General features: G+C 55.2%; 1 protein-coding gene across 4 annotated transcripts in view; it reads right to left on the bottom strand.

Annotated features, from left to right (window-relative positions):
• The window catches only part of ATP2A3 (ATPase sarcoplasmic/endoplasmic reticulum Ca2+ transporting 3), a 77,384-nt gene that overhangs the window by 21,044 nt on the left and 37,267 nt on the right, over nucleotides 1–19,073 (bottom strand). For all 4 annotated transcript variants that reach the window (XM_068909586.1, XM_068909589.1, XM_068909590.1 and 1 more), the window contains 5 exons: nucleotides 17,814–17,899; nucleotides 15,646–16,110; nucleotides 6,990–7,078; nucleotides 2,762–2,864; nucleotides 2,223–2,354 (listed from right to left, as the gene is read on the bottom strand). In XM_068909586.1, the coding sequence (XP_068765687.1) occupies nucleotides 2,223–2,354; nucleotides 2,762–2,864; nucleotides 6,990–7,078; nucleotides 15,646–16,110; nucleotides 17,814–17,899 (875 nt within the window). The remainder of the gene's footprint in view (nucleotides 1–2,222; nucleotides 2,355–2,761; nucleotides 2,865–6,989; nucleotides 7,079–15,645; nucleotides 16,111–17,813; nucleotides 17,900–19,073) is intronic.

The following is a 19,073-nucleotide window of genomic DNA, read 5'->3' as shown; positions in this document are numbered from 1 at the left end:
CTACGCAAACACAGTTGCAGACGCTGGTGTGCAGAGAGGGACACACACACACTCACACCTTCCTACACTCCGCCACACCAACCCAACCACAAACCAGGCTCGTCACATTTGCTACTATTAATAACCTAAGGAGCCAAGTATCTAGCAAGATAGTTGCTGGCCATTGTTAGACCTATCCCCACGACTGTAAAAGATTTACAAACAGTTCCTCTTCCACGTTAGCATCACGATGGCTGAGACTCCATCCCACAGAGGACACATCTCATCCCAGAAAAGTCATTTACCAAGCAGGGCATTCGGAGCCAATGTGAAGTATGTTCTTCAGAGGGGAGCTGAGATGTTAAATGACTATCTTGATTACTTGAGTCTCTTTGTGGTTAAAATGTTTATACAATTATTATTTTTTGTTGCTAGGAGGTTGGCATTTGTGATAAGGATACAAACAGGAAGGGCAGGAGCTCTGCTCAGCCAGCAGCAGCCTCGGAGTGCTCCCCAGCGGTGGATGCGTCCTGGGACAAGCAGCACTGCAAGCAGACCTGTCCTGGAAGGACAGGACGGCGCTGTGGCTGTAGGAGGGAAGCACGCAGGCTGCAGACACAAGGCAGTTGTTCAAAGAAAGCGAGCTGAGGCTGCAGCAGACGCAGAGAGGGCTCTTGCAGGAGCCGGCAGCAGGCGGCCGATTTTACCGAGATGTGCAAAAAGGGGTTGCCTTGTTTAATCATGCAAAAGGCAAGCTGACAGCAGATCCAATTGCTATCTACGGATACACTACGGTAAACAACATGGGGCTCTCTTAAGCAAATGGCAAAACCTAGCACAGGAGCAAACACAAACTCCACTGAATACATGTGGGCAGAAAGTTTTGTAACCATAAAAGTAATGAAGTTCTGCGTTTCTCAGTCACAGGAGGGCTGTGACAGCCTCACTCGATGGGCTCAGGCACGGGCTCTTCAGCAGCATCTCCTGGGACATGGCTGCACGGGTGCAGGGACCCATGAGGGTCCTGACCGTGATGGTCCTCATGGGGCCTGCCACGCTCAGAGGAACAGGAAGGACACCTGGATGCAGCCAGCTGCTCACTCACAGCACAGAAAACATCCAAAAATCCTGCTGGAGACACAGAGGAGCGTGGGAAGATCTGGCAGAGGATGACGTGAACCTTTCTGCAGCACAAAATCAAAGCCTGGAAAACAAGTAGCCACGGCACCAAGGCACACGGAGAGGAGTCCTCTAATTGTGTGTGCACCGCTGCTAACAGCCAGGTAATGGACAAAAGGAGCTGGAATTGCTCCTTGTGAGCCCGGGATAAACAAAGCTGATACCAACGATAGCAACAGAGAAGATTTGCATGGCTGGAAAGGCAAAGGCCAAGGGTCATGTACTAATTAGGGAGGAACGAGTAGGCAGAAAGGGACGGCAATCGGCACTCTGTCTTCACACGCCCTTCCAGGTCCCCAGCACGGTTCGTGCCGTGGCACAAACAGTATAAGGTACGTGTCCTCCATGCGCAAATAGAAGAGTAAAGCAAGCAGGCAAAGGTGATCAAACCCAACTCGGCTGCACCATCTGAGCGGAAAGATGGCAAAGCAACAGCCACGTGCAACAAAGCAGAGTCACAGGATCGATTAAAGGCTGGGAAAACTCCATTTTGCTTATTAGAAAGGATTCAGGGGATTTATTACAACCTGCTTGTACCTATCCAGGGAACAATTTCCACAGCAGAGGGCTCTTCCATCTAACAGGTAAAAAAATTTAAAAAAATCTAATGGCATGACACCAAAGCTGAGTAAACCCAAACCTGGAATAAAGTACATTTTAACCAGAAGGATAAGGAGACATTGAAGAGCCATAGTAGCAGTGAAGCAGCCATCACTGGATACTTTCAGATCAAAGGTAGGTATCTGTTTCCAAAAAGCAAGTCTAGCTCAAGCAGGAATTGTTCTGGAGAAGTTCTCAGTCTCATTCTTGTAGGTTGTCTGCTCAGATGATCCCAGAGGTGCTGTCTGGCTTAGAAGTCCACGAATCCGTCAGTGCAAACCGGAGGCAGCTACTGTACCGTTTGCTCCACAGAGCACATCCCTCTGAACCAGGGAACTGCCTTCTTGGGCAGATCAGTCCCTTATATCACTCATAGCTATTGCTCAGATAACAGCTGTCTTAAAGCTCTGCTCTCCCTCCCCGCACCAGACACCGGGCGAGCACCAGCCTCCCAGGCTACTCACCGCATTGCAGGCATTGGCTCGCTCCACCTTGGAGAGTTTGCTGGTGTCAGTGTTGAAGACGTTCATCTTCTCCACCAGGCATGTCAGGGCTGTTTCCGTGGCTTCTCCAACCTTCTCGTAGACTTTTTTTGACTGGAGAGCAGAAAGAAAGGAACGCTCGATTTCAACCGGCGGTGCAAATTTTAGAGTATGTCTCCTCTCTCCAGCTCCAAGGACGCTGTCCTTCACTGCAGCGTTCCCAGGAGTCCCCAAGCATTGTCCTCGCATCACGGGGGCCAGGCTGCAGCCGTGCCAGAGGACCGCGCGTTGGCCCCAAGGACGGACCCCCGACATAACAAACAGAGACCTCATCCCTCCCCGGGGACTTCGGCCAGGGCCACGCAGGGAAACGCTCAGCAGCAACGCTCTGCAGGGAGGACCCGGCACTGATGCGGGAGAGCTGCAAAACCTCGGCCACACAAGAGGCGGCCGTCGTGCTCTGCTGCCGCCTGGAAGCGCTTGCCGTCACGCGGGATGGCCGGGCCGGTGGCTTTGCTCACCTCATTGTAATCCAGCGAGGAGTCATTGCAGAGAGCGCAGATGGTGGCCAGCTCCACCAGGCCATCGTACTGCCCGCACTGAACGGGCTTCTCGTCCTTGAGGCTGGGGAGAGAAAGCGATCGCTCAGAGCCTTGAACATTACCAAATTACAAGCTAAAATAATATTTTGCATCTCCCTGAATACCTTTTGTACAATTCTGTGAAAAAAGGGAGGAAAATGGTTAAAAGCACATGGAGCAAATACATTCTTGGAGTGCCTTAGAGTAAAAGGGGGCTGCAGAGGAGCCTGTTGTGACTCAAAATGACGTCTCTTACAGGCTTCCCACCAACTTTGGCAGCCTTTGGATCGTGGTACCAGAAAGGAGGAGGAAGTCAGGCTGTTAAAAAGCTGATCATGAAAAGACGCACCAGAAAGGAAGCACAGAAAAATCGATTTAACGTTCACTCCCTCAAGGGCTTCAAATTGCTGCAGGTGTCCAGAGGAGCTGTGGGACCGGCAACCATGCCCTCTCTCCTCCCCCAAGAAGCTTCTCGGCACTCCAAAGAGCCCAGCAGCGCCCCAGGAAACATCTCAGGACAGCAGACAAATTTGACAACTGCATCACTGTGGCTACATCTAAGCAAGGGGCAAGCTGTACCTGGTGATGGGCAGCTCATAAATAGCAGCTCTTTGCTACGGAAAGGAGCACAAATGTCTCCGGAAACGTTAAGAGTGCCGGAGCTTGACAGGCTGAGGATGGGAAAGGGGTGAGGTCATGTCCTACAGCCAGGGAGCGCGGAGAGTTAAACCTTTATTTCATAGACAATGCAAACAGTGCATCCTAATTGGGACATCCAGGTTGAGGCATTTGTACATCACGTCTCGGTAAAGCAGTGTGAGGCTCGGGGCCTAGCGCGGACAGCACGGCCCCAACGCTGCCTGGCGGAGCCCGCATGGACAACCCAGCAGAGCAGCAGCAGCCACCCACTCTGCTGGACCACGGGGAGAGGAGCAAAACGGCCCGTGAACAGCTCGCGGCCGGCCTCCCGGCTCCCTGCGGCGGCACTCCTCCACAGTCCACGCTGCCACCGGCAATTTCCTCTACATCCCCCTGGCCGAAGCCAGCCAGGCCGGATGCTAATCGCTGATGAGTCCAGCAAGGAAGAAACGTGGCTATATGGGAGCTCTAGAGTTGACCTGACCCCTCTTACAACGACAAGCGCCAGGATCTCCCGACCGGCGATGCAAAGGTTACCTTCAGGACTGAATTTCTTAGCGCTCCCAACCTTAAGTAGCCAGGCACTACGGAAAGGAGTCAAACTCCACATAGACACGTGTCGGTCACAGCCGCGAACGCCCCAGTAAAGAACCGAACGTTGTTCCTCACCTGAACCTGCCTGCTGCCCGATGGCAGAAATGACAACAGGGGTTTTCAGGGGAAACAAAAAATTATTCTAACTCAAGGAGAGGTAACTGCAGCTTAGAGCCGTACAAACCCAGCCGCTTGCTGGAAAAATAATTTGTCAGGCATTTATTAGGATCAGTTTATTCCACTGCTGGTTCCCAATGGAAAGAACATTTTGGAGCCCTTGTTACAGCTCAGGAGCGGAAAGCAGGGAGCGGCCAAGAAAATCTGAAAAATCTGTTTGCATAGGGACAAAAAGCTGAGCTGTCTAGATACAGGACAGGAGAGTACCGCTGCCTCAGCCCCAGCGAACACCGCGCCGCCCCGAGCTCGCAAGGCGGTGGGGAGAGGGCTGGGGCAGGATGAAGGGAGCCTGCAGATGCTGGGGGGTGTCTTTCAGTGTCCCAAAAGGCTAGAAATCCTCGGGAAGGCTTTTGCAGCAAACCAACTCCCCAAGCCCCTCCGAGTGCTCAATCCCCTCCAGCTCCGGGCGGGAAGGAGCAGGATTTCTGTGTGCAAGGACTAAGCAAGCCCTCGCATCCCACTTTGATGCACCAGGTGAGAACGGCACTGAAACAAAAATCAGAAGCAACAGGAATCGCTGCAGGCCAGCGTGCAGTTTCCCTGCAGACAGGGGGAACTGAAGGACAACAGAGAGATTTCAGCTTCAGCGGTTAGCCCACATGAGCTCAGCTCCTCGATCCCTTTAGTTTAATTGAGGCACACTGATTAGTACCAGCTTATGACCTGGCTCGCTTTTTCATGGAAGTTTCTATCCAAGGATCAAATTGACTTTAAAAACATTCATGAATTAAGCCTGAGGCTGGGATGAATTATATTCACTCAACAGATGAGCAAAAGAGACCACGGTTAAGAACTTGCCTGTGATCATGAAGCAAAACAAGCTGGAACAGAGAGCGCTTTAACCACCAAGTCTTCCTGCCTGCCCTTTTCATCCCTCTGTTTCCGAGAGAGACTCCCAACACTCCGTGCTGGAGAGCACCGTCCCGCCGCCACCAGCGCCGGGGAGCGCAAAGCGGCAGGGAAGCTTTTTGCCCACGGAAAACCCTTCCCGGGTTTCACACGGGGCTCAGCGCGCAGGTTCCCGCGCAGCCAGCCCCGACCACCTCCATCGCCGCCCGGTTCCCGGCGGGTCAGGGAGCGCCCGAAGCCGGGCAGCGAGAGCGGCGCCGTGCTGCCGGCCCACTGGAGGATGCACGTGAGCGCGACGGCAGAGGCAGGATGGAGGCCGTGCCAAGCGCGGCCCTCCGCTGCATCAACGCATCGCCCCTTCGCTCCTCCGCAACGAGAGCTGCCCCGGGCGAGCGCTGATGCCAGCACAATCCTGCTGTCCCACTGGCGTCTTTCACAGGCACTTATAAGGATATAAGCAAGGAGTGCGATCTGCTGCACTTAACACCTCATCAGTGCATTTAGGAGCACGCTGGCAAGGAGGACCATGCTATGAATAGCGCTCGCAGAGCCGGAGAGAGGCGGTCAGCTAAGCCGTGCTGCCTCGGTCGGGGATGCTGGCCACCCTCTCCCTCCGGCAGCACTGATGGGTGCCCCGGGACCCGCTGGGTTAAGGCAGCCGGGTTGCTCCCGTTTCTGCGTGCCCCTAGGTGTGACCCCTCTTGGGATCATCAGTGAGATCTCGGTGGTGCAACTCATGCCGGCCAGGTAGGCAGGCGGGGCCGCAGGGCAGAGGCCGGCCGCAGGATGGGGCAGCGCGGACCGCGGGGCAGCACGGCACAGGTGGAAGGAAGCGGCGTTCAGGGGACACAGCCTGGAAGTAGCAGCACAGAAACCACGAGGTGCCCCATGCACAAGCTGACAGCACTGCAACTTCATCTCCTCCTGGGAAAAATAACATGGAAGTGCCCCAACATGCACAGCCCCCTGCCAGGACGGGCGCAGAGAGGGGCGAGCAGAGGGATGCCCAGCCTGACTCACGAACACGCTCAAAATAGGCTACGAAGGAGCTCGACAGAAGATGACCCAGAACCTCTTTGAGAAGTGACAACTAAAACCACTATAGGCACAACCACATCCAATTCTGGCACTTCTCCTTTCAGGAGAGATGGAATAAACACACACGGACCCAAAAAAAACCCCCAAAAAACAAAAAAAACCATGCATGCTTTATCATGCATTCGAGACAAGCCACTAGCTTCCACTTCGTCCTAGGCTGAGATTCAGCAAAGCCCTTACTTCCCCTGAAACACATCTAAAACGCATCGACCTCGACAGGGTTGCACCCCGGGCTGCACTGGCCTCCCCAGCAGAGGCAGCCACCAAGCCCGTCTTTGCTGAGGACCCTAGAGTTGGCGAGCACGTCCCGTGCCAGGGTTTGCAAACCTGGGCCAAGGACCTTCGCCTGGCCAGGCGATCCGGCTACCGGCCGAGCTGTCAGATCCGGCCGTCTGGCCGATGGCCCCTGGGACCTACACGCAAGTGGGAGCAACAGTGACCATCGGATACATAAAGGTCCAGACCTCAAAAGCGTGGAAAAAAGATTTGGAAGGAGCACGTACCGTGCCAAACCTCATTCAGCACTCAAGCATCGCCACGCTTGATGTTTCCATCGCACTGACCTCTCCAGTTCAAAAGTGGACTCGTTTTATCATGGTTGCTAGCGTGAGGTTCAGCGCGGCACCAAACCCACGCCACGCTCGGCCCTCGCACTGCTCTGCCTCCACCGCCCCACGCGCACCGGGGCCGGCAAGCTCCCCCACGGGTCTCACACACCTCCGAGCACTGAGAAACCCCGTTTTCCCGGGAAAGCAGAGGGCCGCGAGGGCACGGCCGAGGCGGAGGCCGCCCCGGGGGCACCGGTACTCACATCTGTCCCTCGGGGGCATAGGTGGAGCCCGTGATGCTGAACTCGTGCAGGCTGCACTGGGCGCCCTCGACCTTCTCCATAACGAACATCTGCAAGAAGGAGAGACGAGGACAGAGCGTTAGGCATCTTTTTGCCGCGGTGCCGGCCTGGGGACCTGCAAGCCGCCGTCGCCTCATTGGCAGAGCCGGTGCCCGGCGGAGGGCAACCGCCCCGGGGGGCCGGCAAGCGCCCGCGCCGTTCCCGGCAGCCCCCGAGCTCTCCCCTGCCGTTTCCACACTCGCCTCCTCTAGCTCTTTTTTTCCGTCGGAGAGGAGCAGCCCGCGGGCAGTTTCTAAGAAGCCGTCTGTGTTTTTCTTGGAGCGAGGGAGGAGGAGGTTAGGGTTTCTGGCATGGCGCACGCAGCCCGGCAGGGCCCAGAGCCACCGCAGGAAACAGCTGGCCGAGGAGCTCGTCGCGCCGCCCTGCCCTGGCCTTCGCTGCGAGCTCGCGGCCACCGGCTCGCGCGGACCAGGGCGCCGTGAGCGCGACAGCGCGGCTCAGAAAGCCCTGGGCAGCTGCAAAAGGCCCACGCGCTCTATTTTCAGGCGTTTCGGCCTTTCAAAACACCTTCCGGTTTCTGCCTCACCTCGTAGCAAGAACGACAGAGGGCGGGGGGGAAAAAAAATCGTTACAACGAAAAATCCCCTCCGTCAAACTGGCTCAGTCTCTCCTCCACTCCGACCCCCCGTCCAGGGCAGCCCCCGGCTTTCATCCCAGCAGCCGCCTCGGCCTCCCTTCCCCGGGGCCGGGGAGGCGGCTCGGCCACGGCGGGTCCTCCGTCAGCGCCGACCCGCTCGAGGCCGGGGCGCCTCTCCCCGCCGCGGCTCCAGCCACCGCCAACCCGACTCTTTTCTTTTTTTTTCCCCCAACTCCCCTCAGGGAAACCGGCGTCCGAGAAAGCCGCGCTGCCGCGGCGCGCTTACGGCAGGTGGCTTTAGGGATGTTTTGAAACGTGGCGTTTCGGCGGTGGGAGGCACCTTCCGCGGCCCTTCTCGAGCCGCCACCAGGCCCGCGAGGCAAGCGGGGACGACCCGGCCAACGGCGGGCCCGGCCCCGAGCGCCAAACCTCCGGCGCGGACCCCGGCGGCAGCCCCAGCTCCCCGCTCCCCAGGAAGGTCCCCCCGGAAGGCCGTGCTGTCCCGCCTCGAGATCGGATTTAAGGCTGGATTTTTGTTTGTTTTCGGGTGTTGTTATGCCACGACAGCCTGATCGGACGGAGACGCGCCGAGCGCCAGCTCGGTCCCTCGCCGGGGGGCGGCCGACCCGGCGCTGTCGCACCGCTGAGGGCGCGCGGCCCGCTGCTAAAGTCACGCGACGCAACGAAATAAAAAAATCATAAATAATTATAATGATCTAAAATAACAACAGACAATAACAAATAGTCTTCTGATGGCCGAAACCGTGCAAAACAGGCAGCGAGCCCCCAGGCGCTCCCCCGCGTCGCCGCCTCGCTCGGCTCCGTTTCCCAAGCGGCGTTTCGGGTCGGACGAGGCGGGGAGGGGAGGGGGCTCAGGCAGGAAGTTTTGCCCTGGATCCGACCTTCCCCAAAACTGGAAGCAGAGGCAGACGGAAAGCTCCCCCTGCCCCGCAAGGCTCGTCCGCCTCTTTTTGAGGGCTCTCAGCTCGGCCGCGAGAAAGCCGCCCCCATCACCAGGCAGGGCAAAGCGCTCCGGCGGGGCCGCGGCAGCCGGGGAAGCCACCTGCGGAAGGAGCGGGTGGGACTCCCTCTCCCTCGCCGGCGGGCGCCCGGGGCGCCTCACCCAGCTAAACTCAACCACAGGCAGGCGGAAACCCCCGCGGCAGGCGGGCAGCGGCCGGGGCGGGCGCCCGCCTGCGCTACGGCGGGGGCAACCCAGGCAGGCCGCGCCGCCGGCCTCACGCGAGCCCTCGGCTTGCGGATTTTTTTCTTTTTTCCTCTCCTTTTTCTCTCCTTTTCCCCCCTTTCTCCTCCCCTTTTTTTTCCCCTTCCCCCCCTTTTTTTCCCTTCCCCCCCTTTTTCCCCCCTTTTCCCCCCTTTTTTCTCCCTTCCCCCCTTTTTCCCCTCTCTCTCTCCCTTCTTCTCCCCCCCTTTCTCCCCTTCCCTCCCCTTTCTCCCCTTCCCTCCCTTTTCTCCCTTCTTCTCCCCCCCTTTCTCCCCTTCCCTCCCCTTTCTCCCTTCTTCTCCTCCCCTTTCTCCCTTTTTCCCCCTTCCCCCTTTTTCTCCCCCCTTCCCCCCCTTTTTCTCCCCCCTTTCCCCCCCTTTTTCTCCCCCCTTTCCCCCCCTTTTTCTCCCCCCTTTCCCCCCCTTTTTCTCCCCCCTTTCCCCCCCTTTTTCTCCCCCCTTTCCCCCCCTTTTTCTCCCCCCTTTCCCCCCCTTTTTCTCCCCCCTTTCCCCCCCTTTTTCTCCCCCCTTTTCTCCCTTCCTCCCCTTTTTCCCCCTCTTTTTCCCCCTTCCTCCCCTTTCCCCCCTTTTTCCTTTTTTTTCCCTTTTCTTTTTTTCACAGCCAAAGGATCCCCTTGGGGCAGCAGAGTGTAAAACTAGACAAGCGCACCGGCAAACGCCCTGGCCGGAGCGAAACCACTGACAGCGCCGACGGCCGGGGCGGGCAGCTGCCCTCGCCGCCCAGGAGCACCTGGCTCGCCGGGAGCCTTTCAAAGCCAACCGCTGGCCGGGACACGGGACGGTGCCCGTCCTCCTTCGGGCCACCGCGCTGCCGGCACGCGGCGGCAACCAGCCCGCCAACGCCTGGCCGGCAAACTGCCGACACGGAGGCACAACCGCGGCGCAGAGCGGAGCCCTGCGCCCCCGAAAACGCCGCCCGCCCTCTCGTTTAGGAAATATCCGACAGGAGCCCGGCGGGTCGGCGGCCTTTTCGCCCACCGCGGCGGTCCTCCTTTCCAAGCGCTCCAGGGCGCAGCGCGGTGAGCGCTTCTACAGCAGCGACTTTCTTATTAAAACTAACTGCTTCGGGGGCCCTTTTGTTTTTTCCATGCCTATTTAAAGGGGGGGAAAAAAAGAAATAAAAGGTGCTCCGTAACCCACAGCAACCCAGGGTTACCTCCAATTCCCTGCCCACCGCCCCCGGCTCGCGCAGAGCAGCAAAGCGGCAGCGCGGCGGGGGCCGCCGGCGGCACCGGGGAGGGATTTGCAGGGTTTTGGCGTGACATTGCGGCACGTTTCCAGGCTGCGAAGCGGGGGCAGCTTCGCAGGCAGGGGAACCAGTCCAGGGGAAATAGCTGTATCTTAATCGGGAAAGAGGTGAGGCAACGTTTCCTTTCCTTTAATAAAAAAAAAGAAAATAATAGCCATTAAAAAGAGACACCAACCCTCCCCTCGGCAGCGGCTTGAGCGGACGCCCTGGGGAGGCTCCGGCGCGGAGGCAGCCGGGGAAAGCTGCTCTGGGGGGGCCGCGCGTTTCCCGTGCGAGGCCCGAGGGCAAACACGGACTGCAGTGTCAAACAACGGAAACCCTGCTGGCACCGCACCAGGTTTCACTCTAGCAACATACCTCTGCCTTTAACCCTTTTCAGCCATACTGCTGTGCTGGGTTTCTCTTTTTTTTTTCTTCCTTCCTCTTAAACACAACAGAGATCTAAAGAGAAAGGTTGCTCCGCGCCTACTAAAAGCGCATCCTGCTCCCAAAGGGTTTGAGCTGTTCCCTCCTCCTGCACCTCCGATCTCGCTTCTACCGTGAAGCCAGACGACGCGGCTGTGTATTTTTAGAAAGCAAACGGCACGCAGAAACACCCGCCTCTCCTAAGCGGCTTGCACGGGGCGCCTGGCTGCAGGCTGGCTGCTGGGCAGGGAGATGCGGAAGATGTGCCTCCACATTTATGGGTTTTCTGTGCTATTGTAAAAAGGAGGACCAAAAAAAAAAAAAACCCTCATCAAACAGCAGATGTAACGGGATAGCTGTTTGGAAAGGTTGCATTTATCAGTCTTTTACCAATCAATCAACTCACAGACCAGCACCGCTTCCTTCTCCGCGCTGGGCACAGGCAACAGGCGGGATGACAGCCGGCAGCCTCAGGGTCAGCCAGCGGTGCTGGAGGCTCAGCCCTGGAGCAAGGGAAACCCCTGAGCAAGGAGGACTCCGATTAATAAGCGCCGATGTTTACTTTTGATAGACAAAACTGCTGAATCAAGCCACAGACTCCTGTAGATGAAAAAGCACCCAGCTCCCGGGAGGCTCTCCTAGGGCACGAGGAGGAGCTCACGGGTTGACCAGGATCTGCTGGAAGGACCCCAAACGGCTCCTCCCCTCCCATGGAGCAGCCCCTGCATCTCCTTTCGATCCCAACATCCAAACAGCATCCTTGGTCTCCTAGAAAATTAAGTAACGGTGCGTAATAGGGTGCCGTACACCAAGTTTTATGAGAGAGTAATTTAGACTGAATGTCAATCTCAGCAACAGTTGTTCAAAGGTGATGCGGTGAGCTTAATTCGGAGGTATTAACTTATTACATGGAGCCTACAAGTCTTCTTGCAAAAAAAAAAAAAAAAAGGAGGAAGCAACCTGCAAGGATGGAGCCGAAAGACTTCTCTCTCCTTTTCTCCGCTTGCTAAATAACGCTCCCGGCTGATGCAATCACGTAATGGCTTGGAGAAGGTTGCTTCTCACACAGTGCCCAGCGCCCCGGGCCTGGGGGAGGTGCTGGTTTTTCGGCTGCTCTGCCAACGTGCCCCACTAGTGACCCAGGAAAAACACGGGGTGATATCCCCATTTTGCAGTTTTACAATTAGCGTCCAAGGTGGAGGGGAGGAGCGCCTCGAAGCCCCCGGCCGCGAGACGGACAACGGGGGCCATCGGATTCGGGATCATGGATACCACGTTTCTGCAGAGCGGCGACCGCCTCCTTCCCGAGCCCGGCTGCCGAGGCAATCAAAAACAGCAGACTGACCGACAGCGCTGTTTCCTCGCCGCCTCCTTTCACTTCCCGTCCCGCGCGAGCTCACGTGAAAGCAGGTTTCCGAGGCGCAAAAACGCACTGACTCCTCGGAGCACCCGTGCGGCAAAGCCGCCCTTGGCGGGCTGCCCCGCGGCAGCTCGGCGAGACGGGAGCGACAGGACGCGGCGGTGCCGCCGTCCCCGGGCAGTCACCCCAAGCTCGGATCGCACAGGTCGACGACAAGGTGAGCAACGCAAACCGCAGGTCTAATCTGATTCACGACGTGGCTTTGTGGCTTTCGAGCATCGCGGCGGAGCCGTAATTTCCGACGGGCTGGAGGGAAGGCTGAAGCCTGGAGCAGCGGCGGCGGCGGGACCTGGCGAGCTCAGCCGGACGAGGGCCCCGGCACAAAGCGCTCCGACGCGCCCTTAGGGCCCGCGGATGCTTAGGGAAATGAAGTACCGCTTAGTCCTTCACTGACCCCACACAGGATTTAAAAGCATCCTGCTGAGCTGGGGAACAAGCCCACACTCGTCTTTCCACAGATGACGTCCAGAGCGAGCCAGGGGCAGGACGAGGCCGGGAGAAACCGCGGGAACCACGGCGGAGAGCGGGGCAGCAGCCAGGGCACAGACAGCGCTCGGCTGAGCGTGACCCTGCGCGGCGGCGCGGCCCGCTGCACACAGCTGGGAGGCTTTAAAAAGCGACTTGTAGGCTGTCGAGAGTCACTCTGCAGCCATAGAGACCTGGCCGAATCACCCATCGAGGCGTAAAAGGAAAACACGGTGCTGCAGTGCTTCCTCCTACCACCGTGGACAGGAGCCTTTGCACGACGTGGCTGAGCAGATACGTTGACCCGAATCAAAAGCGTGAATGAAGTAAACCGCACTGAGCCCACGAGCCGGACATGCTCAATCCGAGTTAAAGCAGCCCTAATTTGGCTTAACTAAATTCCCTTCCATGCTTAACAATTAAAACCACTTTAGGTATCCCACCCCGGCGTTCAACGGGATTTAACAAATCCGCTCTAACCGGCGTTGCTCTTCCCTGCGCAGGCAGAGGCGCAGCTAAATAAGGACGAGCAGGTGGGGAAAAGCACGGCTTCCTCATCCAGCAAAGTCTTCGGCGTGGCAGGAAAACGACAGCGCTGCCCGCTTTGCTGGGGAGGAGGCCCCAGGTAACGGGGAATTCGTACGTTTTTTCCAGGAATATCGATAGGCTTTGCACAGCTGCCACCCACTCAGCTGGCCCGTTTGGTGAAGGGAGCGCACACAGCAGAAGCGAGCGCCCGCGAGCGGGCCTGACCGCCCAGCACAAATATTTAACCGTTTACCGGTCTGCAAATCCAGGTATCCGTATCCCTCCATTACGCGGCCGGCTAACTCAGCACGGGAACTCCCGAGGGTTAAACATTAACAGCAGTTTCTTGTGTCCTGAAGCCAACGAGGCTTTACATAACGTGGTCTGAGAATCGGGATTCAGCCAACTGAATAAAATGGATATCGGAAGGAGGGGAGGGGAGAGGATAAATTGAATTAATACAACGCTGGATTTCCAGTTTTAACTCAGGCCAAGTTTGGGCCGAGTTCTAAGAAAACGATGGCCCATGCTGCAACGCTCTTGTTCGCCGCTGCCCTGCTCGCTCTCCGCCTTATCCCCTCTCCTTTTTGCCGTTTAGTTAATCTCACCTTTTCTGACGTGCTCCGACTGTGGTTGTTGATGGGACTTTTGCATTACCTTCAGTCAAAGAGCAGATCCTTTGGTGAGAAGTGGTTTGGAGAAGGCACTGTCACTTCCTACCTCTGTTTCAGAAGTTCCAAAAACTACAGAAAGCCCAAACGATGGACTAACCCGTTACTTGCTTCCCCAGCATCGGTGGGACGGAAAATAAGCAGTGCTCCCACGGTTTGGATCGGGAACACATGGGATTGCAGGCCCAGCTCCTAGCTCTGATCTCCTGGTTGGTACAAACCCACCAGAGCACACGACACTCATCTTGTCTTGAGATCCCTAAAGTGAAAACCCAAAACATTTCAGGGGGAGGAAGGAAGGAATCGGTGGTTGGCCTGGCATGAAAATCAGCCCAGAAAAACGTATCTCTGATATTAATACCAAAGTTCCTGGAAACGTCTTCTGCTGCCCTCATTATCTATTTGATAAGCAGGAGGCTCTTCTCCATTGGGCCGCAGACCTGGCGAGGCTGCATCTAATGCCGTTAGCCTCCCACACGCTCATTAAGCAGTTCAGCGCAGGCCACTCGCTCCACTGTATCACTAAGGAAACTAGAAGAACCGAGACAGAAGAGGAACCGCCTGCCAGATGCACCCCTGCAGCAGCGAGTCACGCAAACTCTACACGAGCTGGCCACGCTTGAACAGGTCCAGGGGGAGAAGAACGGCTGGCTTCCACCGCGGCTTGGAAGGGCTCATAGGAGCCTGCTGTGCATCGCCTCTTTGCGCAAGACACAGACAACTTGCTGAATGTTCCAGCAATGTCTCATTTTAAATCACTGCTAGGGCAGAAATATCCAACGTTTCCAGTCATTTCTAGTTTCTCCTCAGCAAATGAGGGGCCAAAGCCTGTGGCCTGCTTACAGTATGGTCACTACTTTGCACACTGCTACCCAAGTTTCGGAGGAAGAGGAAAGGTGGCCAGGTCTATTTTTCCCCTTGGTGACACATTTTCCAAGGTTCTTCTACAAAACCTAAGCGCCAAGACCATGAAAAAAGCTTTCCTGAGACTTGAGGATTAATGGGGAAATTGAGAAGTACTTGGATTGTCTGGTCTTTCCTAACAAATCATCTTCCCATACAGCCAAGCAGATCTGGGCAGCTTCACAGGGGGGCAAAGTGCTCTTTTAGACCACAAGCCTTTCAATCTCTTAGCCAACTTACCCTGGTGCTCCCTCTATAATCAGCATTTTTCAATCCAAACTCAGCTGCATGCACAGTGCCACAAGATTGCTGATTACAAACTTTCCGACAACCGAGTGCGGGTAAACAAATCGCGGTTTAACCAGGTCACATTAATTTGCTTCCAACCCCTGAATTTCTCAGTGGGTGCTCATTATATACAGCTGGACCAGAAAGTGGCACTGAACTTTCAGTTTCAGAAGTTAAGGCTTTATAACTTTGCATGGTTCAGAACTTCTCCCTGTCTTGGTCAAAACCAGGGAGAAAACAGACAAGAGAGCAGACTAGGTGCTGATCACGTTGGCTTCTCCAGGAGCTCTATCTTAATACTGATTCCCAGCAGGAAGAAATGTTCCCCAGCAAGAAAGTCCTGAAATATGCCTGCAAAACCATACCTCCAAACTGGTGTGTTTGTAAGAGGTAGTGAAAAAGCGAATTTCTAATTACAGACCATGCAAAGATAAGCAAACAAGCCATTCCTCAGCAGCAGTCAGGCAGAAAGGAACATCAGGGTTTCTTACAGATTCATCACCAAACAAAACATCTTTCACGCTCACCTTGAAATTCCTAATACCCACAATACAGGGGAAGAAAACAAGTTTTACCTTTGCAACACCCCGGTGGGAAGGCAAACACTGTTACTCTGGGACGCTGAGCTGGGGGGGCACCACGGTGTAGGGCGTACGGTGACTTACTGACAGCTACCTGGCAAGACCACGGCTGAGCTGGGACCGAACCCAAATCACTCCCGTGCTTGTCGGCCTCCAGAAGCAACTTTCCCGGCTCACCTAGAAATGCAAAATGCCCTGTGCTTTTACCCCAGCTGCAGCACTCACCCGGCAGACGGACATTTGGTTGGTGGTGAGGGTGCCCGTCTTATCGGAGCAGATGACGGAGGTACAGCCCAGGGTTTCCACCGACGGCAGGCTCCTCACGATCGCGTTCTTCTTGGCCATGCGGCGCGTGCCCAGCGCCAGGCAGGTTGTGATGACCGCGGGGAGGCCCTCGGGAATGGCAGCCACCGCCAGAGCCACCGAAATCTTGAAATAGTAGATGGCCCCCCGAAACCAGGAGCCGCCATGGACGGGGTCACTGAAGTGGCTGACGTTGATGACCCACACAGCTATGCAGACCAGGAAAATGACCTTGGATAGCTGCTGGCTGAACTCATCCAGCTTCTGCTGCAAGGGGGTCTTCTCGGGCTCAGTTTCAACCATCTGGTTTCTGATCTTCCCGATCTCTGTGTACACCCCTGTTGCAATGACAACTCCAACGGCCTTCCCAGCTGCAATGTTGGTACCCTAGGAGGGAAGAAAGGGGTCACGGGGGCAGAATGAGCGTACAGGCATGAAACCGCTAAGCCAGCGGTAGAAAACAGGTCACTTGTGAAAGGAGAGCATAGGCCTACGTTGAGAGTGAAAAATCAGACATTGTGACTCCTGGGTTCATTCCTGAGATCCATCATGGACCCATAGGCCTGCTTCTCTTCAGGCTTGACCCAGCAGCCTCCAGGTGGTAAGAGCTGAAATGACTCTCTTCCGCACTGGAGCTTTCCCCTCCTAACTCATGCACGGTCCCCAGCCCTGATTCTGCTGCTATCTGCAAAACCTGCTTGGCCTGTGTGTTAGACGTATCTCAACTTGTAACACATGAGAGCTCAGGCAAGTCTAAGAACACCTCAAGATAAATCGCTCAATGTGAGATCCTAGGCCCTTCACGCACACGCATATGATCCCAGTGGCTTGTAAGGCTCAGCAACACTCCACAAGCTCCAGTTTTGGTTACAGAGGAATGAGCTTCACTTCCAGACTCAAATTCCTTCAGAAGTAATGAGCGCTCACAATCAGAATGATTTATTTTTAATGACATGATCCTTCCTAACGTGAAGCAAAAGGCAAGGCTCAAATACATCAACTATTCAGAAACTCAAATGCAAACTTGGCAGCCTGCTTCTGTCTCTTGATCTGGTCTTGGAGGACAGTTTGTATTTCACACAGTTTAAGGCTCTGCTTGGGACTTTAAATAAATCCACCCTAAAACTAAACCACTGAGTCTCCTGTTTGGTCTCTCACCCCTCATGGACTTCAATTCTGTCCAAGAGGGGTATGAGCAAGAAGAAAAGTTGAACTTGCAAGATCTCCAGGCTCAGCCACAACCATTTACCCCATCTGTAACTCTCCCTATGAGACGAAAAACCAGTTAAGATCACCAAAGGTGTTTAAGGGAGCAACGTGCCAAAGCCCAAACGAAATGCAGTGGGAGCAGGTCCTCAAATTCCCTAGGGTGATCCTCACCACCACCCAGTGGTATTCAGTAAGTGAGCAGCCGTGGGGGCAGCACCCTCCACCAGCCCCACAGCGAGGATGCACTGCAAGAGGGCTTTTGCTAAGCTTCCCACATGCTACCAACACAAGCAAAACTGAAAGTTTCTGAACCCCACTAAATACCAAACCCTAAATTTCACCATTTTTAAATCTCACTAGGTCTCAACGCTCAGAGACAGGAGGACATAAGCACCTTTGCTACCCTAGAGAGCACCCACGGGCTCCAGTACGTCCGCTTTCCCCACGCTCACCACGAGAAGGGACGTACCCAGCGGGTGCAGCATTATCGACTGATGCTCCTGACCATCCCACCATCCCAGCTTCACCCCGAGAGGACACAAGCTGACGCTCCCACTTCCACGAGTGCTGTGCCCTCCCTTTTGGGGCCTTTTGTATGGCTTTGTCTCTTGTACCTGACACTGGTTAACAGGTTCAAAAGCCAGCAAGGGAGAGGGGTGGGAGAAACACATGGGTGCGCAGACTCATGACCACAGTCAGCTGCTCCATGAGAAGCCAGGCTAAGAATCCCCGCTTAAACCGCTGTGCCCATCGCGGAGCAGTCATTCCCTTTTATCACCCACCGCCCAGATACACTCCCTCCCTCCTGGCAATCAGGCTCTTTGTCTGGCGACTCTTTGGAAAAAACACACGAGAAGTGGCGACAGACGTAAGGGACTTACGGAGAAAAGCATGTTCTTCTTGTCCTGATTGACGGCCCGGGGGTCAGGGATGGGGTCAGTATGCTTAATCACCGACACAGACTCCCCTGCCAAGACAAGAGCAGGAAGATGAACCGGTCGTGTTTCCTGTCGAGGCTCCGTTCCACCAAACGCTTTTATTAGACTGGATCAGAGACTCTGTAGCTTTCAAAAACTGCACTTTGCCACAAAATCATCAAAACATTCATCACGGAGATGTCATAGCCGGTCCGAGGCACTTCGAAAATAATGGCTGCAGAAAAATGACTAGCTTAATTCTGTGACGATCACCAGAGCTAACGGCCCTTGAGCTGACAACATATCTGAACGGGATCAGGCCATATTCCCAAGCAAGGAAGGCAGCTAGCTGTTAGCACGGGCTTGCAAGCTCAAGGCTATGCCTCGGGAAGTTTATAGCATCCCCTTTCATCTCTCACTGCTTGACAAAAAACCCTCTCTTTGGTCCTAGAACTGAAACCACAAGAAACCTCTTCTGCATAAATATTCCTCCAAGCTGCACACACAAGAAGTTGCCATCCTACACAAAAGTGGGATCTTTAGGTCACTACAACAGGAAAGGTGCCTAAAGTCCTTCTCCTGAAGGTTTATATTTTGTTCTTCGCAGATTTGCTCTTTTGCTACATCTGCTCTCGTCCTTGGAGAAGAGATCTAAGTTAAAATAAAGCCACGTTTCAAGGAGACTGGGCTCCTTTCCCCGTGTTTTTAACATTTTTTTTCTGATTGTTTTTCCTTCCCTGCTGCCATCTCCTAACTTAATGAATTTCAAAAATCATGCAAAAGAGCTGAAATCCTGGAAGCCCTTTTTGCTGTCTCGTCCTTCATCGACCTTCTCAGCAGAGAAAAAAGGATCACTGCTGTCTCTCCCTGATAGCAGGGAGATACACTCTTTGAAACATTACAGGTTACCAGCTTTAAATGCTTTTTCAGTGCAAAAACAAAAAGCCCCAAATATTATCTCCCTTCGCTTACTGCATATGCAAAGCCTCGCACATTGGTGATCACGTTTTGATGGCCACACGGAGGAAGTGTGGGCAGGCACGGAGCATCCCTGCGCGAAACAACGTGTGTTGCACGAGGAAGTCCTGCGCCTTGTGTTTTGGGGATGGAGGCATAGCCACACGCACTCATCTTGCCTAGGGTCTGAGTTTCATATTAGGTGCTGGGACCTCCCAAATCCTAAACCTTGCTTTTCCACCAAGGCAAAGCACTTAGTCCAGTGTC

This window comes from Struthio camelus, chromosome 16 (genome assembly GCF_040807025.1).
Source record: "Struthio camelus isolate bStrCam1 chromosome 16, bStrCam1.hap1, whole genome shotgun sequence".
In the NCBI taxonomy this organism is placed as follows: domain Eukaryota; kingdom Metazoa; phylum Chordata; class Aves; order Struthioniformes; family Struthionidae; genus Struthio; species Struthio camelus.
The sequence above is the reverse complement of the archived record's forward strand: the minus strand, read 5'-3'. Positions and strand labels throughout refer to the sequence as shown.